Below are 17,681 nucleotides of genomic sequence, written 5' to 3'. Positions count from 1 at the left end.
GTCCACTTGATTATACAATGTCAATATGATCAAATCTGGCAATCGTCACTTTTCTTGTAACCATTGAATGCACTGATGCCTGATCATTTGTAATCATGAGAATAAATTTAGACTGTGAAAACAGTTTAGACAGATATTTTAAAGACTTTAAGGTGAAAAGGTCCTTATTGCTCAAGTATTTTGCAGGTTCACCATGTTTTGCATTCACTTCTACTACAAATGCTTGCAATGCCGAATCTCGAATGTGGTCCATCACTCCTGCCTCGTTTAAATGCATCTTGTCACATTCTGATTTAAGCCACACCTAATACAATTGCAGGCACAGTGGCACAGTGGTTAGCACTGCTGCTTCACAGCGCCAGAGAACCGGGTTCGATTCATGGCTTGATTGACTGTGCGGAGTTTGCACGTTCTCCCGGTGTTTCCTTCAAGAGCTCCGGTTTCCTCCCATGGTCCAAAGACATGCTGGTTAAGTGCATTGACCATGCTAAATTCTCCCTCAGTTTGGCGACTAGGGGATTTTCACAGTAACTTCATTGCAGTGTTAATGTAAGCCTACTTGTGACACTAAATAAACTTTAACTTTGTAAGCATGTAATGATAGCAGGGAGAGATTTAGATAAGCTACCTTGTGACAGCAGTCTCATAATGGGAGATATTTATCACATACCACCAATGGCTGTGGCATATTCCAAACTATTTCCCTTCTGCGTAATGGCTGTCAATGCACTAAACTTCCAATCCGACTGGCCTGATGTAGGACTATTTGACCAAGGGAGGGTAACATCGCAGTTGAGTCTGATCCTGTCTTGTGTTCTTGCAGGACATGCGGGGATATGGGGAGTAGGTGGTGGAAAACCCACACTCCTATTTCTGATGTTCTTGTGTCCTGACAGGCAGACACTTCCTCAGCTTTGGGTCACTAGATGGCACTCTGGAGCTGTGATCATCTTATTACAGCTTTCCCAATATCTTCCAGTTCCAAAAGGCAAACTCAGCTCACATCCTTTTTGAATACTAAAGGCAGACTGTGGTACAGCTTCAAATGGAAGTTCTGTATGTCATGTATATTATATGTAGTTTGATATTATCTTCATATTCACAAAAATAAAATGAGAGGTATCACATTAAGTATAGATTTCATTTGTATAGACAACAAGAAATCATTACATTAAACATTGATTTAAGAACAAGATATGGTTTAAAGCTTTTCTCTATATCTGAACTTCAATTTTGTCCTTACTCTTTTTTCCCTCTTTTTACCTTTTTCTCTTCCTTTGCCTCTTTCTTTCCTTCCCCCTCTCTTTGCTTTATTTCCCTCTCTTACTTTCACTCCATCCTCTCCCTTTCATTCTCTGACTCCTTTAGTTAGCCACCTTCAATCCTTTGTCCCTCCTTCCCCTTCACTGTTTATCCTGATCTTTACCAGCTGTTGCTGCATTCAGTTCTTCTATGCATGGTTGGAACTGGGGTGAGGACACAGCCTCAGAATAAGGGAGAGGCCATTTAGGACTGAGATGGGGAGGAATTTCTTCACTCAGAGGGTGGTGAGCCTTTGGAATTCTCTGTGCCAGAGGACTGTAGAGATTCAGGCAGCACGGTGGCACAGTGGTTAGCACTGCTGCTTCACAGCGCCAGGGACCAGGATTCAATTCCCGGCTTGGGTCACTGTCTGTGCACAGTTTGCACATTCTCCCCATGTCTGCATGGGTTTCCTCCAGATGCTCCGGTTTCCTCCCAAAGTCCTTGAAATGTGCTAGTCAGATGCATTGGCCATGCTAAATTCCCCCTCAGTGTACCCAAACAGGCGCCGGAGTGTGGCGACTAGGGGATTTTCACAGTAACTTCATTGCAGTGTTAATGTAAGCCTACTTGTGACACTAATAAATAAACTAAACTAGACTGAGAATGATAGGTTTCTGCATGTTAAAAATATAATGAGAGCACCTTCCAGATCATAGCAACTCGTTACGTAGAAAGAATTCTCCTCATCTCCTGTTTCTTTCACCAATTAACATAAATCCTCATCCTCTTGTTACTGACCCTGTGACCCCGCTGTCAAGAGAAACAGTTTCTCCTTCAAACCCCTCATAAAATTGAACACCTCTATTATATTTCCTAACATATTTGCTACTGGTCGACAATATAACTGTCCAAGTGACTAAGATTAAATTACATCAAGACCATTTTGAAGTTATCTGGATTAACAATAACTGGGAATCATAGAATCCCTACAGTGCAGAAGAGGGCATTCGGCCCATCGAGTCTGCAACAGCCACAGTCACATCCAGGCCCTATTCCCGTAACCCCACATACTAACCCTGCTAATCCCCCTGACACTAAGGGGCAATTTAGCATGGTCAATCCACCTAACCTTCACATCTTTGGACTGTGGGAGGAAACGGAGCACCCGGAGGAAACCCACGCAGACATGGGGAGAATGTGCAACATCCACACAGACAATGACCCAAGCCGGGAATCAAACGCGGGTCCCTGGCGCTGTGCGGCAGCAATGCTAACCACTGTGCCACCATGCCAACCTTTCTTTACTTTCAGGAGGGGAAGATTCTTTACCCTTTAGAAGCTTGACATTTCAACCCTAACTAATATTGAAAGTTTGCTTTATCGCTGTCTTTATCGCTACACGGTGGAGTACTGGGATTGTCGCTGGACTAGTAATCCAAAGACCGAGAGCAATACTCTGGGGACCCGGGTTCGAATCCCGCCACGGCAGTTAGTGAAATTTGAATTCAATAAAAAATCTGGAATTAGGAATCTGCTGATAACCATGAAACCATTGTCAATTCATGGAAAAACACATCTGGTTCACTAATGCCCTTTAGGGAAGGAAATGGGTGGCATAGTGGCACAGTGGTGGGCGGCACAGTGGTTAGCACTGTTGCCTCACAGCGCCAGGGACCTGGGTTAGATTCCGGCCTTGTGTCACTGTCTGTGTGCAGTTTGCACATTCTCCCCGTGTCTGCATGGGTTTCCTCCAGGTGCTCCAGTTTCCTCCCACAGTCCAAAGATGTGCGGGTTAGATGGATTGGCCATTCTAAATTGACCCTCGTGTCAGGGGCTGAGCAGGGTAAATATGTGGAGTTACGGGAATAGGGCCTGGGTGGGATTGTGGGCGCTACAGACTCGATGGGCCGAATGATCTCCGTCTGCACTGTAGGGATTCTATGGATTCTGTGAAATCTGCCGTCCTTACCCGGTCTGGTGGCACAGTGGTTAGCATTGCTGCCTCACATCGCCATGGACCCGGGTTCCATTCCTGGCTTGGGTCACTGTCTGTGTGGAGTTTGCACGTTCTCCCCGTGTCTGCATGGGTTTTCTCTGGGTGCTCCGGTTTCCTCCCACAGTCCAAAGATGTGCAGGTTAGGTGGATTGGCCATTCTAAATTGACCCTCGTGTCAGGGGATTAGCAAGGTAAATATGTGGAGTTACAGGCCTGGGTGGGATTGTGGTTGGTACAGACTTGATGGGCCGAATGACCTCCGCCTGCACTGTCGAATTCTACGGATTCTGTGAAATCTGCCATCCTTACCCGGTCTTGTGGCACAATGGTTAGCACTGCTGCCTCACATTGCCATGGACCCAGGTTTAATTCCCGGCTTGGGTCACTGTCTGTGTGGAGTCTGCACGTTCTCCTCGTGTCTGCGCGGGTTTCCTCCGGGTGCTCCGGTTTCCTCCCACAGTCTGAAAGACGTGCTGATTAGGTGCATTGGCTGTGCTAAATTCTCCCTCAGTGTACCCAAACAGGCGCCAGAGTGTGGCGACTCGGGGATTTTCACAGTAACCTCACTGCAATGCTAATGTAAGCCTACTTGTGACACTAATAAATATACTTTAAAACTTAAAGTCAGGCTACAGACTCCCTTGCTGAGGCCAACAGAGATTTTAACTCCGAGTCCTTCATTTACAGACCCAGCCTTAGACTCCAACCTGAACCCAGCAGGAACCAGTGCCTGGCAGATGGGCTGGAGTGTGAATTTGGGCATCCACAGGGCACAAGTGCACATAAGGGGTGAGGGGCAAATGGGGGTTTGCCTAGAGGTGGTTGGGGTTGTGGGCAGGGGTGTGAGCAAGGCCGGTCCAATATTTGCTTGTAGAGTTCAGAGGAGAACTACTTGTGACAATAAGAAATAAATAAAATGTGACTCCAGAACCACAGCAATGTGTTTGACTCTTAAATGCCCTCAGGGTTGGGAAATAAATAGGGCCAGAGATGCCCGCATCCCATGGACAAATTTTTTAAAAGCCTCTAGACACCTGAATCTTATTAACTGTACCTTTATTTCAGTTGAAGTGTGTCGCTGAGTGAACCAGCTATGGAAACAGAAAGAAAAAGTCATTAAGATTGAAGAGAGCAAGAAACAGAGAGTTGTGTTTGTATCATGGGCGTGAATTTCCGCCCCCTCCCCCGCGCCCCCCCATGGTGTGTTTTCCAGCTAGTCATTGGCAATCAGTGGGATCTTCTGGACTTGCCAATGTCTGTGGTGTTTTGCATGGCTCGCCTGTCCCGCTGCTGGGGTGTTACCTTCAGCCGGACTGGAAAATTCTGCCAGCGGGAAGGGCTGGAAAATCCCACCTGGTGTCTTTCCTGATCTCAGGACATTCCACTATGCTTTACAGAGAATGGGACATTTTAAAGGTACAGCCACCGTTATAATGTAGGGGAGGCAGCAGTCAATTTGTGCACAGCAAGCTCCCACAATCGGCAATGTGATAAATGACCGGATCTGTTGTAATTTGCTGGTTGTGGGATAAACATTGGCCAGGAAAATTACTCCTCTTTCAACATTGCCAGGAACTTTAATATTTATCTGGGAGAGCAGATGGGATCTTGCACTACATATCATGCAACAAGACGGCACCTCTGCCACTGCAGGACTGCCTCGGTGCTGCACTGGGAGAATCAGCGGTTCAAAACGAACAGTCTAGACTGGTGCTCGAACCCATAAACTTCTGAGTCAGAGGCATAAGCGCTGCTAACTGAGCCAAGGCTGACGCTATAGGAGACACCAGTCATAAATCAGTGGTTAGTTAATGCCGAAGATTACGAAGTCTTTTGAAAAGACTGCCAGGTGTGGAGTGGGGCTGGGGGAGAGGTATTAGGGCCTGGGAAGAGATGAGTTTCAGTGGGAAATAACACAAGAGGTTTGATTGCAACACAGTGAGGATGCAGAGGAGACGAATACTGTATCAAAGGGAGAAGTCTCACAACACCAGGTTAAAGTCCAACAGGTTTATGTGGTAGCACAAGCTTTCGGAGTCTCGCTCCTTCATCAGGTGAGTGAGGAATTGTGTTCACAAACAGGGCATATATAGGCACAGACTCAATTTACAAGATGATGGTTTGAATGCGAGTCTTAACAGGTAATCAGGTCTTTACAGGTACAGATAATGCGAGTGGAGAGAGGATTAAGCACAGGTTAAAGAGATGTGTATTGTCTCCAGACAGGACAGTTAGTAAGATTTTGCAAGCCCAGGCAAGTCGTGGCGGTTACAGATAGTGTGACATGAATCCAAGATCCCGGTTGAGGTCGTCCTCATGTGTGCGGAACTTGGCTATCAGTTTCTGCTCAGCGATTCTATGTTGTTATGTGTCATGAAGGCCGCCTTGGAGAACGCTTACCCAAAGATCAGAGGCTGAATGCCCGTGACTGCTGAAGTGTTCCCCGACAGGAAGAGAACACTCCTGCCTGGTGTTTAAAATTCTTTCATGGGACATGGGCATCACTGGTTAGGCCAGCATTTATTGCCCGTCCCTCATTTCCTTTCCTTTGAGAAGGTGGTGGTGAGCCGCCTTCTTGAATCTCTGCCATCTATGTGGTGTAGGTACACCCACTGTGCTGTTAGGGAGGTAATTCCAGGAGTTTGATCCAGCGACAGTGAAGGAATGGTGATGTAGTTCCAATGAAGGATGGTGCGTGGCTTGGAGAGGAACCTCCAGGTGGTGATGCACCCAAGCATCTGCTGCCCTTTTCCTTCTAGATGCGAGAGGTCACAGGTTTGGAAGGTGTTGTCGAAGAAGACTTTATTCCCTGGAGCGTAGAAGATTGAGGGGAGATTTGATAGAGGTGTATAAGATTTTGATGGGTATAGATAGAGTGAATGCAAGCAGGCTTTTTCCACTGAGGCTAGGGGAGAAAAAACCCAGAGGGCATGGGTTAAGGGTGAAAGGAGAAAAGTTTAAAGGGAATATTAGGGGGGGCTTCTTCACGCAGAGAGTGGTGGGAGTGTGGAATGCGCTGCCGGATAAAGTGGTAAATGCGGTAAAATGATCTTTTAACATTTAAGAAAATCTTGGACGGGTTCATGGATGAGAGGGGTGTGGAGGGATATGGTCCAAGTGCAGGTCAGTGGGACTAGGCAAAAAATGGTTCGGCACAGACAAGAAGGGCCAAAAGGCCTGTTTCTGAGCTGTAATTTTCTATGGTTCTAAGTCTTGGTGAGTTGCTGCAGTGCATCTTATAAATGGTACACACTGCCACTGCGCGTCAGTGTTGGAGGAGTGAATGTTTAAGATGGTGAATACGGTGTGGATTAAGTGGGCTGCTTTGTCCTGGATGGTGTTGAGTTGAGTGTTGTTGGAGCTGCACCCATCCAGGCAAGTGGGGAGTATTCCATCACACTCCTGACTTTTGCCTTGGAGATGGTGGGCAGGCTTTGGGGAGACGGGAGGTGAGTTATTCTTGTAGCCACATTATGGATGGTCCAATTCATTTCTGGTCACTAGTAACCCTCAGAATGCTGATAGCGGGGGATTCAGCGATGGTGATGCCATTGAATGTCAAGGGGAAATGGTTGGATTCTCTCTGATTGGAGATTGCCTGCTACATGTGTGGTGCAAATGATACTTGCCACTTGTCAGCCCAAACCTGGATATTTTCCAGGTCTTGCTGTGTATGGACATGGACTGCTTCAGTATACATGGAGTTGTGAATGATCATCAGTGCAGTCATAAGTGGACATCCCCACTTATGACCTCATGATAGTGGGAAGACCATTGATGAAGCAGCTGAAGATGGCTGGGCCCAGGACACTACCCTGAGGGACTCCTGCAGAGCTGTCTTGGAGCTGAGATGATTGACCTCCAACCTCCACAACCCCATCTTCCTTTGTGCCGGGTATGACTCCAACAAACGGAGGGTTTTCCATTGATTTCCATTGACTCCAGTTGCTAGGACCCCTTGATGCCGCACTCGGTCAAATGCTGCCTTGATGAAAAGGGCAGTCACTCTCACCTCCCCTCTGGCATTCAGCTCTTTTGTCCATGTTTAAATCAAGGCTATAATGAGGTCAGGAGCTGAGTGACCCTGGTAGAATCCAAACTGAGCGTCAGTGAACATTCTGCTGAAGTTTTGGAGAAATAGAATAGATGGTAAGGCGGCACGGTGGCACAATGGTTAGCACTGCTGCCTCACAGCGCCAGGAAGCCGGGTTTGATTTCGGCCTTGGGTCACTGTCTGTGTGGAGTTGGCACATTCTCCCCGTGACTGTGTGGGTTTCCTTCGAGTGCTCTGCTTTCCTCCCACAGTCCAAGGATGTGCTGGCTAAGTGGATTAGCCAAGCTAAATTGCCCTTTAGTGTCCAAAGATGTGTAGGTTAGGTGGATTAGTGATAAATGTGTGAGGTTACGGAGATGGAGGGGCAGGCAAGAATGGGATGCTCTTTCGGAAGTCGTTGCAGATCTGATGGGCCGAATGGCCTCGTTCTGCACTGTAGGGGTTCTATAATTCTATGAGTTCAGAGGGCTAAAGACCATTGCTATAGAACAACAACTGAGACAAGTCCAGAAAGAGAGACCACCTTGAAGGGAGGAGGCTTGAAAGATCAACACAGCATCGCGAGAAGGCCAAGTTGACCTTGACTGAAGTGTGTTACAGATTCACCAAAATGATAGCAGGGCTGAGATATAATAAACCAGCCTTGTGTTTCCCTCAGTTTTGAATGTGAGGATTGGAAGGCTGGAGGTCAGTTGAAAATGTCAAGATTGAGGTTTTGTTAGCTAAGGGGCGGCACGGTAGCACAGTGGTTAGCACTGCTGCTTCACAGCTCCAGGGTCCCGGGTTCGATTCCCGGCTCGGGTCACTGTCTGTGTGGAGTTTGCACATTCTCCTCATGTCTGCGTGGGTTTCCTCCGGGTGCTCCGGTTTCCTCCCACAGTCCAAAGATGTGCGGGTTAGGCTGATTGGCCAGGTTAAAAATTGTCCCTGAGATGTGTAGTTAGAGGGATTAGCGGGTAAATATGTGGGGGTAGGGCCTGGGTGGGATTGTGGTCGGTGCAGACTCGATGGGCCGAATGGCCTCCTTCTGCACTGTAGGGTTTCTATGTTTCTTCTAAATGGGGTTAAGGTACTGATCCACCATGATAAAACTGAATGGTAGAATGGACTCAAGGGGCTGAATGGCCTCCATTGCTTCATGCTTTTAAAAACAAAAACAGAACCAAAGAATAGAGTTTGAAGTACTGATGAATCAGATAAGGCTGATTTCCTGTACCAGCAATGGAATTCCAAATTTCCTCTTGCTTATTTTCCTAATAAGCGCAAAAGGCAGTGAGATCGCGGTCGGAATTGCACTGGTTTATAAAGCTTCACTGCTTTCTAACACCTTGTAACCAGATTCGCTCCTGTGCCGTGTGATATTTAATGAAGGTCAGAGCCGGAGTATTTGCCCTTAAATGTCCGAGGCCTCGTTCGGTAAATCCCTCTTGGCTGCCCCAACATGAATCAAAGTCTATAACAAGTAAGGTCACCCTCTGAACAGGAAGAGAGTGTTGCATGGGTACATGATAAATCAGATACTGCAAAGGTCACCAAAGGGTCCCCTCCTGTGCTGGCGGGTAAGGCAGTTTTGTCTGCACATTACAGGAAGCTAAAGAAACATGGTTCAGTCAATGAACTGCAGTTAAGCCGCCCCATAACTAAGTAAAAAGGAATATTTTGATTGTTTAATTGAACCCAGACATCTCTTCCTTCTCGTAAAGGTAAATAGAAACATACTTTTACAATTTTCGCTTGGTAGTGCGGGACTTGAATATCTCACAGAAAAGAGAGGCATGTTGCGGAAGCTTTTCATCTTACACTCATCAGGTCAAACACAAGAATGCCAAATTTCCAACAATTTATACTACAGGAGTAAAGGTTTTGTTAAGTTTATTAAACACAAATAGGTTTATGTTAACACTGGAATGAAGTTACTGTGAAAATCCCCTAGTCGCCACACTCCGGCGCCTGTTCAGGTACACTGAGGGAGAATTTAACACGGCCAATGCATCTAACCAACACGTCTTTCGGACTTTGGGAGGAAACTGGAGCACCCAAAGGAAATCGCACAGACACGGCGAGAACGTGCAGACTTCGCACAGACAGTGACCTAAGTCAAGAATCGAACCTGGGTCCCTAGCGATGTGAGGCAGCAGCGCTAACCACTGTGCCACTGTGCTGTCATACACTGATTGGTGCAGATCGGTTAGCAAATCGATTCTGATTGGATGAGATGTTTCTAGCGAGAAAGCAACAGGGAACCATAGGCTCTCTAAGCTGCTGCGTAATTCAAAAAAAGGGCAAAGCCTGGACATATGCCTTTTGTTTGCAGAAAATGGGTCCCTGTGTGTGAATGTATGTCACTTACTGTAAGCGTAAGTGGAACATTGTATGAGCTTGGCTGATTATCTTAAATTAGTTGCGAGTGTAGCTATTAGCACACTCAGGAGCTTGGGGAGCCTATAATTCCCCGTTGGTTTCTCCATGGCGATGCCTCAGCCAATCAGAATCAAGCTGCTAACCAATCAGCATCCTTTTCTCCTGAAGTATAAATTGTGATTGTTTGAAATTTGGCATTCTTGTGTTTGTCCTGACGGAGTGAAAGATCAAACATTTTGGCAACATGTAACATTAAATTTTCAATAAATACGCATGCACTCGACCTCACACTCACAGAGCCAGCAGTTCTGTAGAAGGGTCGCATTGTACTCGAAACGTCGGGCGGGATTTTACGGCCTTGTCCATCAAACCGTAAAATCCCACCCGGGGTCAACGGACCTTCCCATTGTCCGCCCCTCGCCCGCTCCGATTCCCGTGGCAGGGCGGCACAGTAAAATTCCAGCCATTAACTCTGTTTCTCTTGTCACAGACGCTGCCAGACTGACTGAATCTTTCCAGCACTTTCTGTTTTTATTTAACATAAAGGATTCGACTCTAAAGGGGGTGCAGGAGCAGAGGCAATTGGGTGGATGTGTGTATAAGTCATTGAAAGTGACAGGACAGGTTGAGAGTGCGGTTAATAAAGTAGACAGTAACTTAGGCTTCTTTAATAGAAGCATAGAGTACAAGAACAAGGAGGTTATGCAAAACTTGCATAGGTCATTAGTTTGGCCTGAGCTGGAATATTCCAGTCAGTTCTGGGAGCCACACTTTCGAAGGGATATCAAGGCATTGGAGAGAATGCAGAAAGGATTCAAGAGAATGGTTCCAGGGATGAGGAACTCCAGTTATGAAGGTAGATTGGAGAAATTAGAACTGTTTTCCTTGGAAAAAAGAAGAGGATTGAAACAGAAAATGCCGGAAACAGCCAATCTGGCAGCGTCTGTGATGAGAGAAACAGAGTTAACATTTTGAGTCCAACATGAATCTACACCAGTTTACTCCGAAGTTCTGAAGAAGAGTCATGTTGGACATTAACTTTGTTTCTCTCTGCATAGGGGCTGCCCGACCTGCTGGGTTTTCCAGCACTTTCTGTTTTAATGTCAAATCTCCAGGTTAAGAGGAGATTTGATCGAGGTATTTAAAATCAGGAGGAGTCTCAACAGGCACGGTGGCACAGTGGTCAGCACTGCGGCTTCACAGCTCCAGGGACCCGCGTTCAATTCCCGGCTTGGGTCACTGTGTGGAGTTTGCACATCCTCCCTGTGTCTGTGTGGGTTTCCTCCGGGTGCGCCGGTTTCCTCCCACAGTCCAAAGATGTGCGGGTTAGGTTGATTGGCCATGCTCAAAATTGCCCCTTAGAGTCCTGAGATGCGTAGGTTAGAGGGATTAGTTGGTAAATATGTTGGGATATGGGGGTAGGACCTGGGTGGGATTGTGGTCAGTGCAGACTCGATGGGCCAAATGGCCTCCTTCGGCACTGTAGGGTTTCTATGATTCTATGACAGAGTGGACAGGGAGAAACTGTTCCCATGAATGGATTGAAAGCAAGGGGGCACAGATTTAAAATAATTGGTAAAAGAAGCAAAAGTGACATGAGAATAAACATTTTCACACAGTGGGGGGAGTTTTCCAGTCCCGCCTGCCACGGGAATCATAGTGTGTGTCGGGGGGGGGGGGGGGGGGGGGGGAGCGGGTTGTGTTGGGGTTAGGGGAGGGGGGGTGGATGAGGTGGACCACGCAAAGGTCTGTTGACCGCAGGATCTTCTGGTTTTGGGGCGAGCGTGGTCGGAACATTCTGCCCTCGGTGAGTCGTTTGGATCTGGAGTGCACTGCCCGAGAGTGTGGTGGAGACAGGTTCAATAGAAGCTTTCAGAAGGGAATTAGACTCTTATCTGAAAAGGAAGAAGGTGCAGGTTTACGGAGAGAAAGCGAGGGAATGGAACTAGGTGAATTGTTAATTTGGAGAGCTTTTTATTTATTCATTCGTGGGACATGGGCGTCACTGCCTGGTCAGCATTTATTGCCCATCCCTAGTTGCCCGAGGGCAGTTGAGAGTCAACCACATTTCCATGGGCTCTGTAGTCACATGTAGGCCAGACCGGGTAAGGACAGCAGATTTCCTTCCCTAAAGGACATTAGTGAAGCGGATGGGTTTTTCCGACAATCGACAATGGTTTCATGTTCATCAGTAGATTCTTAATTCCAAATATTTTTTATTGAATTCAAATTCTACCACCTGCCATGGGGGGATTCGAACCCGGGTCCCCAGAACATTAGCTGAGTTTCTGGATTAAAAGTCTAGCAATAAGACCACTCGGCCATCGCCTCCCCTTAGTGCAGGCACAATGGACAGAATGGCCTCATTCAGCTCTGTGGCAATTGCGTGGGTCTGTGATTCTCTGAGATGGATGTAAAAGATGCCACTGCCACAATTTTGAAAAAAAGCAGCTGAGGTCTCTCTGGTGTCCTGGCCAATACGCATCCCTCAACAGGTGTCATTAAAACAGGCTACCTGCCCAATGAACACATTGCTGTTTATGGCAGCTTGCTGTGCATAAATTGGTTCCCAGAATTCCTACATTACAATGGCGATAACGCTTCAGAAAAATTACCTCATTAGCTGTGAGTCCCGTTGAGATGCTGCGAGATGATGATATAATAAATTTAATTTCTTCCTTCTATCAACTTCAACTGAGCAGCACGGTGGCACATTGGCTAGCACTGCTGCCTCATAGCACCAGGGATCCGGGGTGTTGGCCTGGGTAAGATGCTCTTTTGGAGAGTCGGTACAGATTTGATGGGCCAAATGGCCTCCTTCTGCACTGTGGAGATCCTATGAATGCAGGTGCCTCATTTTAATGGGCAGTTGAAAAACAGCATCGCTGACAAAATGGCAGATCCTCAGTGCATGCTGGAACATCAACCTTGATTATGCATTTTTGTTTATAGTTAGCAGGCCTGAACGCCCATAGAATCAGAGATTCATCGGATGGTTACAGCACAGAAGGAGGCCGCTCAGCCCATTCTGTCTGTGCTTGCTCTCTGCAAGAGCAACTCACCCAGTCCCACTCCCCCACCTATTCCCCTGCAATTTTCTTTTCCCTTCAAAGCATGATCCAATTCCCTTTGGAAAGCCATGATTGAACCTGCCTCCACCACACTCTCAGGCCGCGCAATCCAGACCCTAACCAGTCACTGCGTGAAAAAGCTTTTAGCCAGTCACTTCAGGAAGGTGAGAAGGCTTCCAAGGCACCATCATCAGACCAGACAATGTTTTTATCTGATATCTTCTTTGACTCTGTTGCTTTAGTGAACCACAAAGACAGCAGGGTATGAACAATTCTTTCTTAAAAGGAGTGTTTGATGTGTTTCCCTTCTGATTCTGAGGATCTGTATAAAAGTGAATCTCCTGGCAATGTTAGACACTTTATCACAGACGGAAGGTTGGGTGTGGTATAGGCACAGGTTACATCACCGGGATTTCCAGCCTGGGAGAAGTAGTCCGTCTGAAGGAGATAAATGATCACCTGCAGACACAACTGTTAGTCAAGGTGCATTAGAAACCATCTCGCTGGCATTCTGTCCACCCTGTCCCTCACACTATCACCCTGTCTGACGGGTCTCTGAGGTTGCTTTTCACAATCACTCCAAGAAAAAAAGACAAACAAAACTGATCATGGAAAAATACCCAGAATGTCACAGGGATTATAAGAGAATCACAATCCAGGGAAATGGGAGTCCCTCTTTGAAATGGCGTTCTCCATTTAAATTATATTCCCCTTGTAAAAACTACAGAATATGAGATTTACTCTTCAATTTACACTCTCTGAGAGACCTTTATCGGGGAGTTGAGAGGGTAATTACTCTATAAGGGGAGAAAAGTGTCTGAGATTCCTCTTTAAGCGGAGCGGAGGGTGAGGTTTCTCTTTAAGGGAAGATGAGGGTGTGATTCCCCTTTAAGGGAAACTAAGGGTGCGATTTCCCTTTAAGGGAAGATAAGGGCGAGATTTACTCTCTGATTTACACTCACTGAGAGTCCTTTTTAAGGGGAGTTGAGAGTGTAATTACTCTTTAAGGTGAGAACTGAGAGTGTGATTCCCCTTTAAGGGAAGCTGAATGTGAAATTTCTCTTTAAGGAGAATTGAGGGTGTGATTCCCATTTAAGGAAAGCTAAGGGTGCGATTCCCCTTTAAGGGGAGCTTGAGGGTTCTGTTCCCCTTTAAGGGGCGCTGAAGGTGAGCTTCCTCTTTAAGACGAGTTCAATTTCTACTCCTCTCCGGAAGGTGCTGACATACTGCAGTGCTATTCCGCAGATACCACACCACAGTCCTGCAGCTCACAAAGTAAGTCCCCATGTGCAAGCCTGGGCAGGGATTATTAATGAACTATTCAACTGTGGCATGCCCTGCAGCCTGACCCATACCTTCCAGCAGGAGTCACTGTATCTACAGTTAATACTGGGGATTCCTTTCCTCCGCTGAGGGCTCTGGGATCAATCAGTTTGTCCATTCCCTCAGCCCTCCCCAGTGTCCATTACCCCTGTAAGGGCAACGTGGAGATTGGAGCCTCGGGGGTGTCCTACAAGTGTCTCGTCTGCCGGTTTCTGACATCGTTTGTGATGCCAAGGGAGAGATTTGAAACGGAAACAGGGCTCTCCCAGTGAGATGGTCAACATTCCTTCCTAGCCGAACCAACTGCAGATCAAAGAAACAATGCCAACTTGGCGTTGCCCTTTGTGGGATCTTGCTGTGTGCAAAACAAAAGCTGCAATAAGAATGCTCCCAAAACAAAACTCCATTGGCTGTCAAACGTTTTGAAATGACAAAGAAGTGCACAAAAGACGCACAAGAAATTCGGCAAAGCAGCCAGCATAATCAAAGACCCCACGCACCCCGGACATTCTCTCTTCCACCTTCTTCCGTCGGGAAAAAGAGACAAAAGTCTGTGGTCACGTACAAACCGACTCAAGAACAGCTTCCTCCCTGCTGCCGTCAGACTTTTGAATGGACTTACTATGTATTATTATTATTTATTTATGAATGTCACAAGTAGGCTGACATTAACACTTACATTAGCAATGAAGTCACTGTGAAAATCCCCTAGTCGCCACACTCCGGTTAATGTCAGTGTTAATTTAAGCCTACTTGTGACACTAATAAATAAATAAATAATAATAATACATAGTAAGTCCATTCAAAAGTCTGACGGCAGCAGGGAAGAAGCTGTACTTGAGTCGGTTGGTCAGACTTTTGTCTCTTTTTCCCGACGGAAGAAGGTGGAAGAGAGAATATCCGGGATGCAATTTTACAGTGTTTGGGTACACTGAGGAAGAATTTAGCCTGGCCAATGCACCAAACCAGCACGTCTTTCATTCTGTGGGAGGAAACCGGAGCACCCGGAGGAAACCCACGCAGACACGGGGAGAACGTGCAAACTCCACACAGAGAGTTGATCTTTCTCTCCACCCTAGCTATGACTGTAACACTACATTCTGCACTCTCTCCTTTCCTTCTCTATGAACGGTATGTTTTGTCTGTATAGTGCGCAAGAAACAATACTTTTCGCTGTATACTAATACATGTGACAATAATAAATCAAATTTTTAAAAATCTACTGAAGTGTGGAGTTCCATATTTAGCTTCAAATGAATGCTGGAAATATAATTACAAGGAAAAAGATTCCCAGCCCTGTAAAGTGGGACTTTTTAAAAGTTTATTTATGAGTCACAAGTAGGCTGACCTTTACACTGTAATGTGTGAAAATCCCCTAGTCGTCACACTCCAGCGCCTGTTCGGGTACACTGAGGGAGGATTCAGCATGGCCAATGCACCTAACCAGCACGTTGGATTGGAATAGAATGGACCAGGTGATATTCTCTGCCATTTCTTCGAAATGATGTGGAGATGCCGGCGTTGGACTGGGGTAAACACAGTAAGAAGTCTCACAACACCAGGTTAAAGTCCAACAGGTTTAGTTGGTAGCAAATGCCACTAGCTTTCGGAGCGCTGCTCCTTTGTCAGGTGAGTGGGAGTTCTGTTCACAAACAGGGCACATAAAGATACAAACTCAATTTACAGAATAATGGTTGGAATGAGAGTCTTTACAGCTAATCAAGTCTTAAAGGTACAGACAATGTGAGTGGAGAGAGCATTAAGCACAGGTTATAGAGATGTGTATTGTCTCCAGACAGGACAGTTAGTGAGATTTTGCAAGCCCAGGCAAGTCGTGGGGGTTACAGATAGTGTGACATGAACCCAAGATCCCGGTTGAGGCCGTCCTCATGTGTGCGGAACTTGGCTATCAGTCTCTGCTCAGCGACTCTGCGCTGTGTGTCGTGAAGAACGCTTGGAGAAAGCTTACCCAAAGATCAGAGGCCGAATGCCCGTGACCGCTGAAGTGTTCCCCAACAGGAAGAGAACACTCTTGCCTGGTGATTGTTGAGCGGTGTTCATTCATCCGTTGTCGTAGCGTCTGCATGGTTTCCCCAATTTCCTGAAGGATGCCCTGAAGCACATCAGGTAGACAATGTTGGCCGAGTTGCAAGAGTATGTACCGTGTACCTGGTGGATGGTGTTCTCATGTGAGATGATGGCATCCGTGTCGATGATCCGGCACGTCTTGCAGAGGTTGCTGTGGCAGGGTTGTGTGGTGTCGTGGTCACTGTTCTCCTGAAGGTTGGGTAGTTTGCTGCGGACAATGCTCTGTTTGAGGTTGTGCGGTTGTTTGAAGGCAAGAAGTGGGGGTGTGGGGATGTTCGTCTTCATCAATGGCATGTTGAAGGCTCCAGAGGGGATGTCATAGCTTCTCCGCTCCAGGGAAGTACTGGACCACGAAGGTGCTCTCATCCCACGTACTCCCCGCGTTGGAGATCTCTACTGCCTCCCGAAGATACACAAGGCAAACATACCCGGCCGTCCCATCGTATCAGGCAATAGGACCCTGTGCGAGAACCTCTCCGGCTATGTTGAGGGCATCCTGAAACCCATTGTACAAAGAACCCCCAGCTTTTGTCGCGACACTACGGACTTCCTACAGAAACTCGGCACACATGGAGCAGTTGAATCAGGAGCACTCGTCACAATGGATGTCTCGGCACTCTACACCAGCATCCCCCATGATGATGGCATTGCTGCAACAGCCTCAGTACTCAACGCTGACAACTGCCAGTTTCCAGATGCAATTTTACAACTCATCCACTTCATCCTGGACCACAGTGTCTTCACCTTCAACAACCAGTTCTTCATCCAGGCACACGGAACAGCCATGGGGACCAAATTCGCACCTCAATATGCCAACATCTTCATGCACAGGTTCGAACAAGACTTCTTCACCGCACAGGCCCTTCAACCGATGCTATACACGAGATACATCAATGACATTTTCTTCCTTTGGACTCATGGTGAACAATCACTGAAACAACTATATGATGACATCAACAGGTTCCATCCCACCATCAGACTCACCATAGACTACTCTCCGGAATCGGTTGCATTCTTGGACACACGCATCTCCATTAAGGACGGTCACCTCAGCACCTCACTGTACTGCAAGCCCACTGATAACCTCACGATGCTCCACTTCCCCAGCTTCCACCCTAAACACGTTAAAGAAGCCATCCCCTACGGACAAGCCCTCCATGTACAAAGGATCTGCTCAGATGAGGAGGATCGCAACAGACACCTCCAGACGCTGAAAGATGCCCTCATAAGAACAGGATATGGCGCTCGACTCATCGATCGACAGTTCCGACGCGCCACAGCAAAAAACCACACCGACCTCCTCAGAAGACAAACACGGGACACGGTGGACAGAGTACCCTTCGTCATCCAGTACTTCCCCGGAGCGGAGAAGCTATGACATCTCCTCTGGAGCCTTCAACATGTCATTGATGAAGACGAACATCTCGCCAAGGCCATCCCCACACCCCCACTTCTTGCCTTCAAACAACTGCACAACCTCAAACAGACCATTGTCCGCAGCAAACTACCCAGCCTTCAGGAGAACAGTGACCACGACACCACA

General features: G+C 47.1%; 1 protein-coding gene across 1 annotated transcript in view; it reads right to left on the bottom strand.

Annotated features, from left to right (window-relative positions):
• Nucleotides 1-17,681, bottom strand: part of gucy2f (guanylate cyclase 2F, retinal) — a 131,353-nt gene that overhangs the window by 6,387 nt on the left and 107,285 nt on the right. Inside the window, exon 19 of the mRNA XM_078221470.1 lies at nt 4,296-4,332. Coding sequence (XP_078077596.1) covers nt 4,296-4,332 — 37 coding nt within the window. The remainder of the gene's footprint in view (nt 1-4,295; nt 4,333-17,681) is intronic.

This window comes from Mustelus asterias, chromosome 10 (genome assembly GCF_964213995.1).
Source record: "Mustelus asterias chromosome 10, sMusAst1.hap1.1, whole genome shotgun sequence".
Classification (NCBI taxonomy): Eukaryota; Metazoa; Chordata; class Chondrichthyes; order Carcharhiniformes; family Triakidae; genus Mustelus; species Mustelus asterias.
This window is presented reverse-complemented; position numbering and strand designations above follow the sequence as displayed.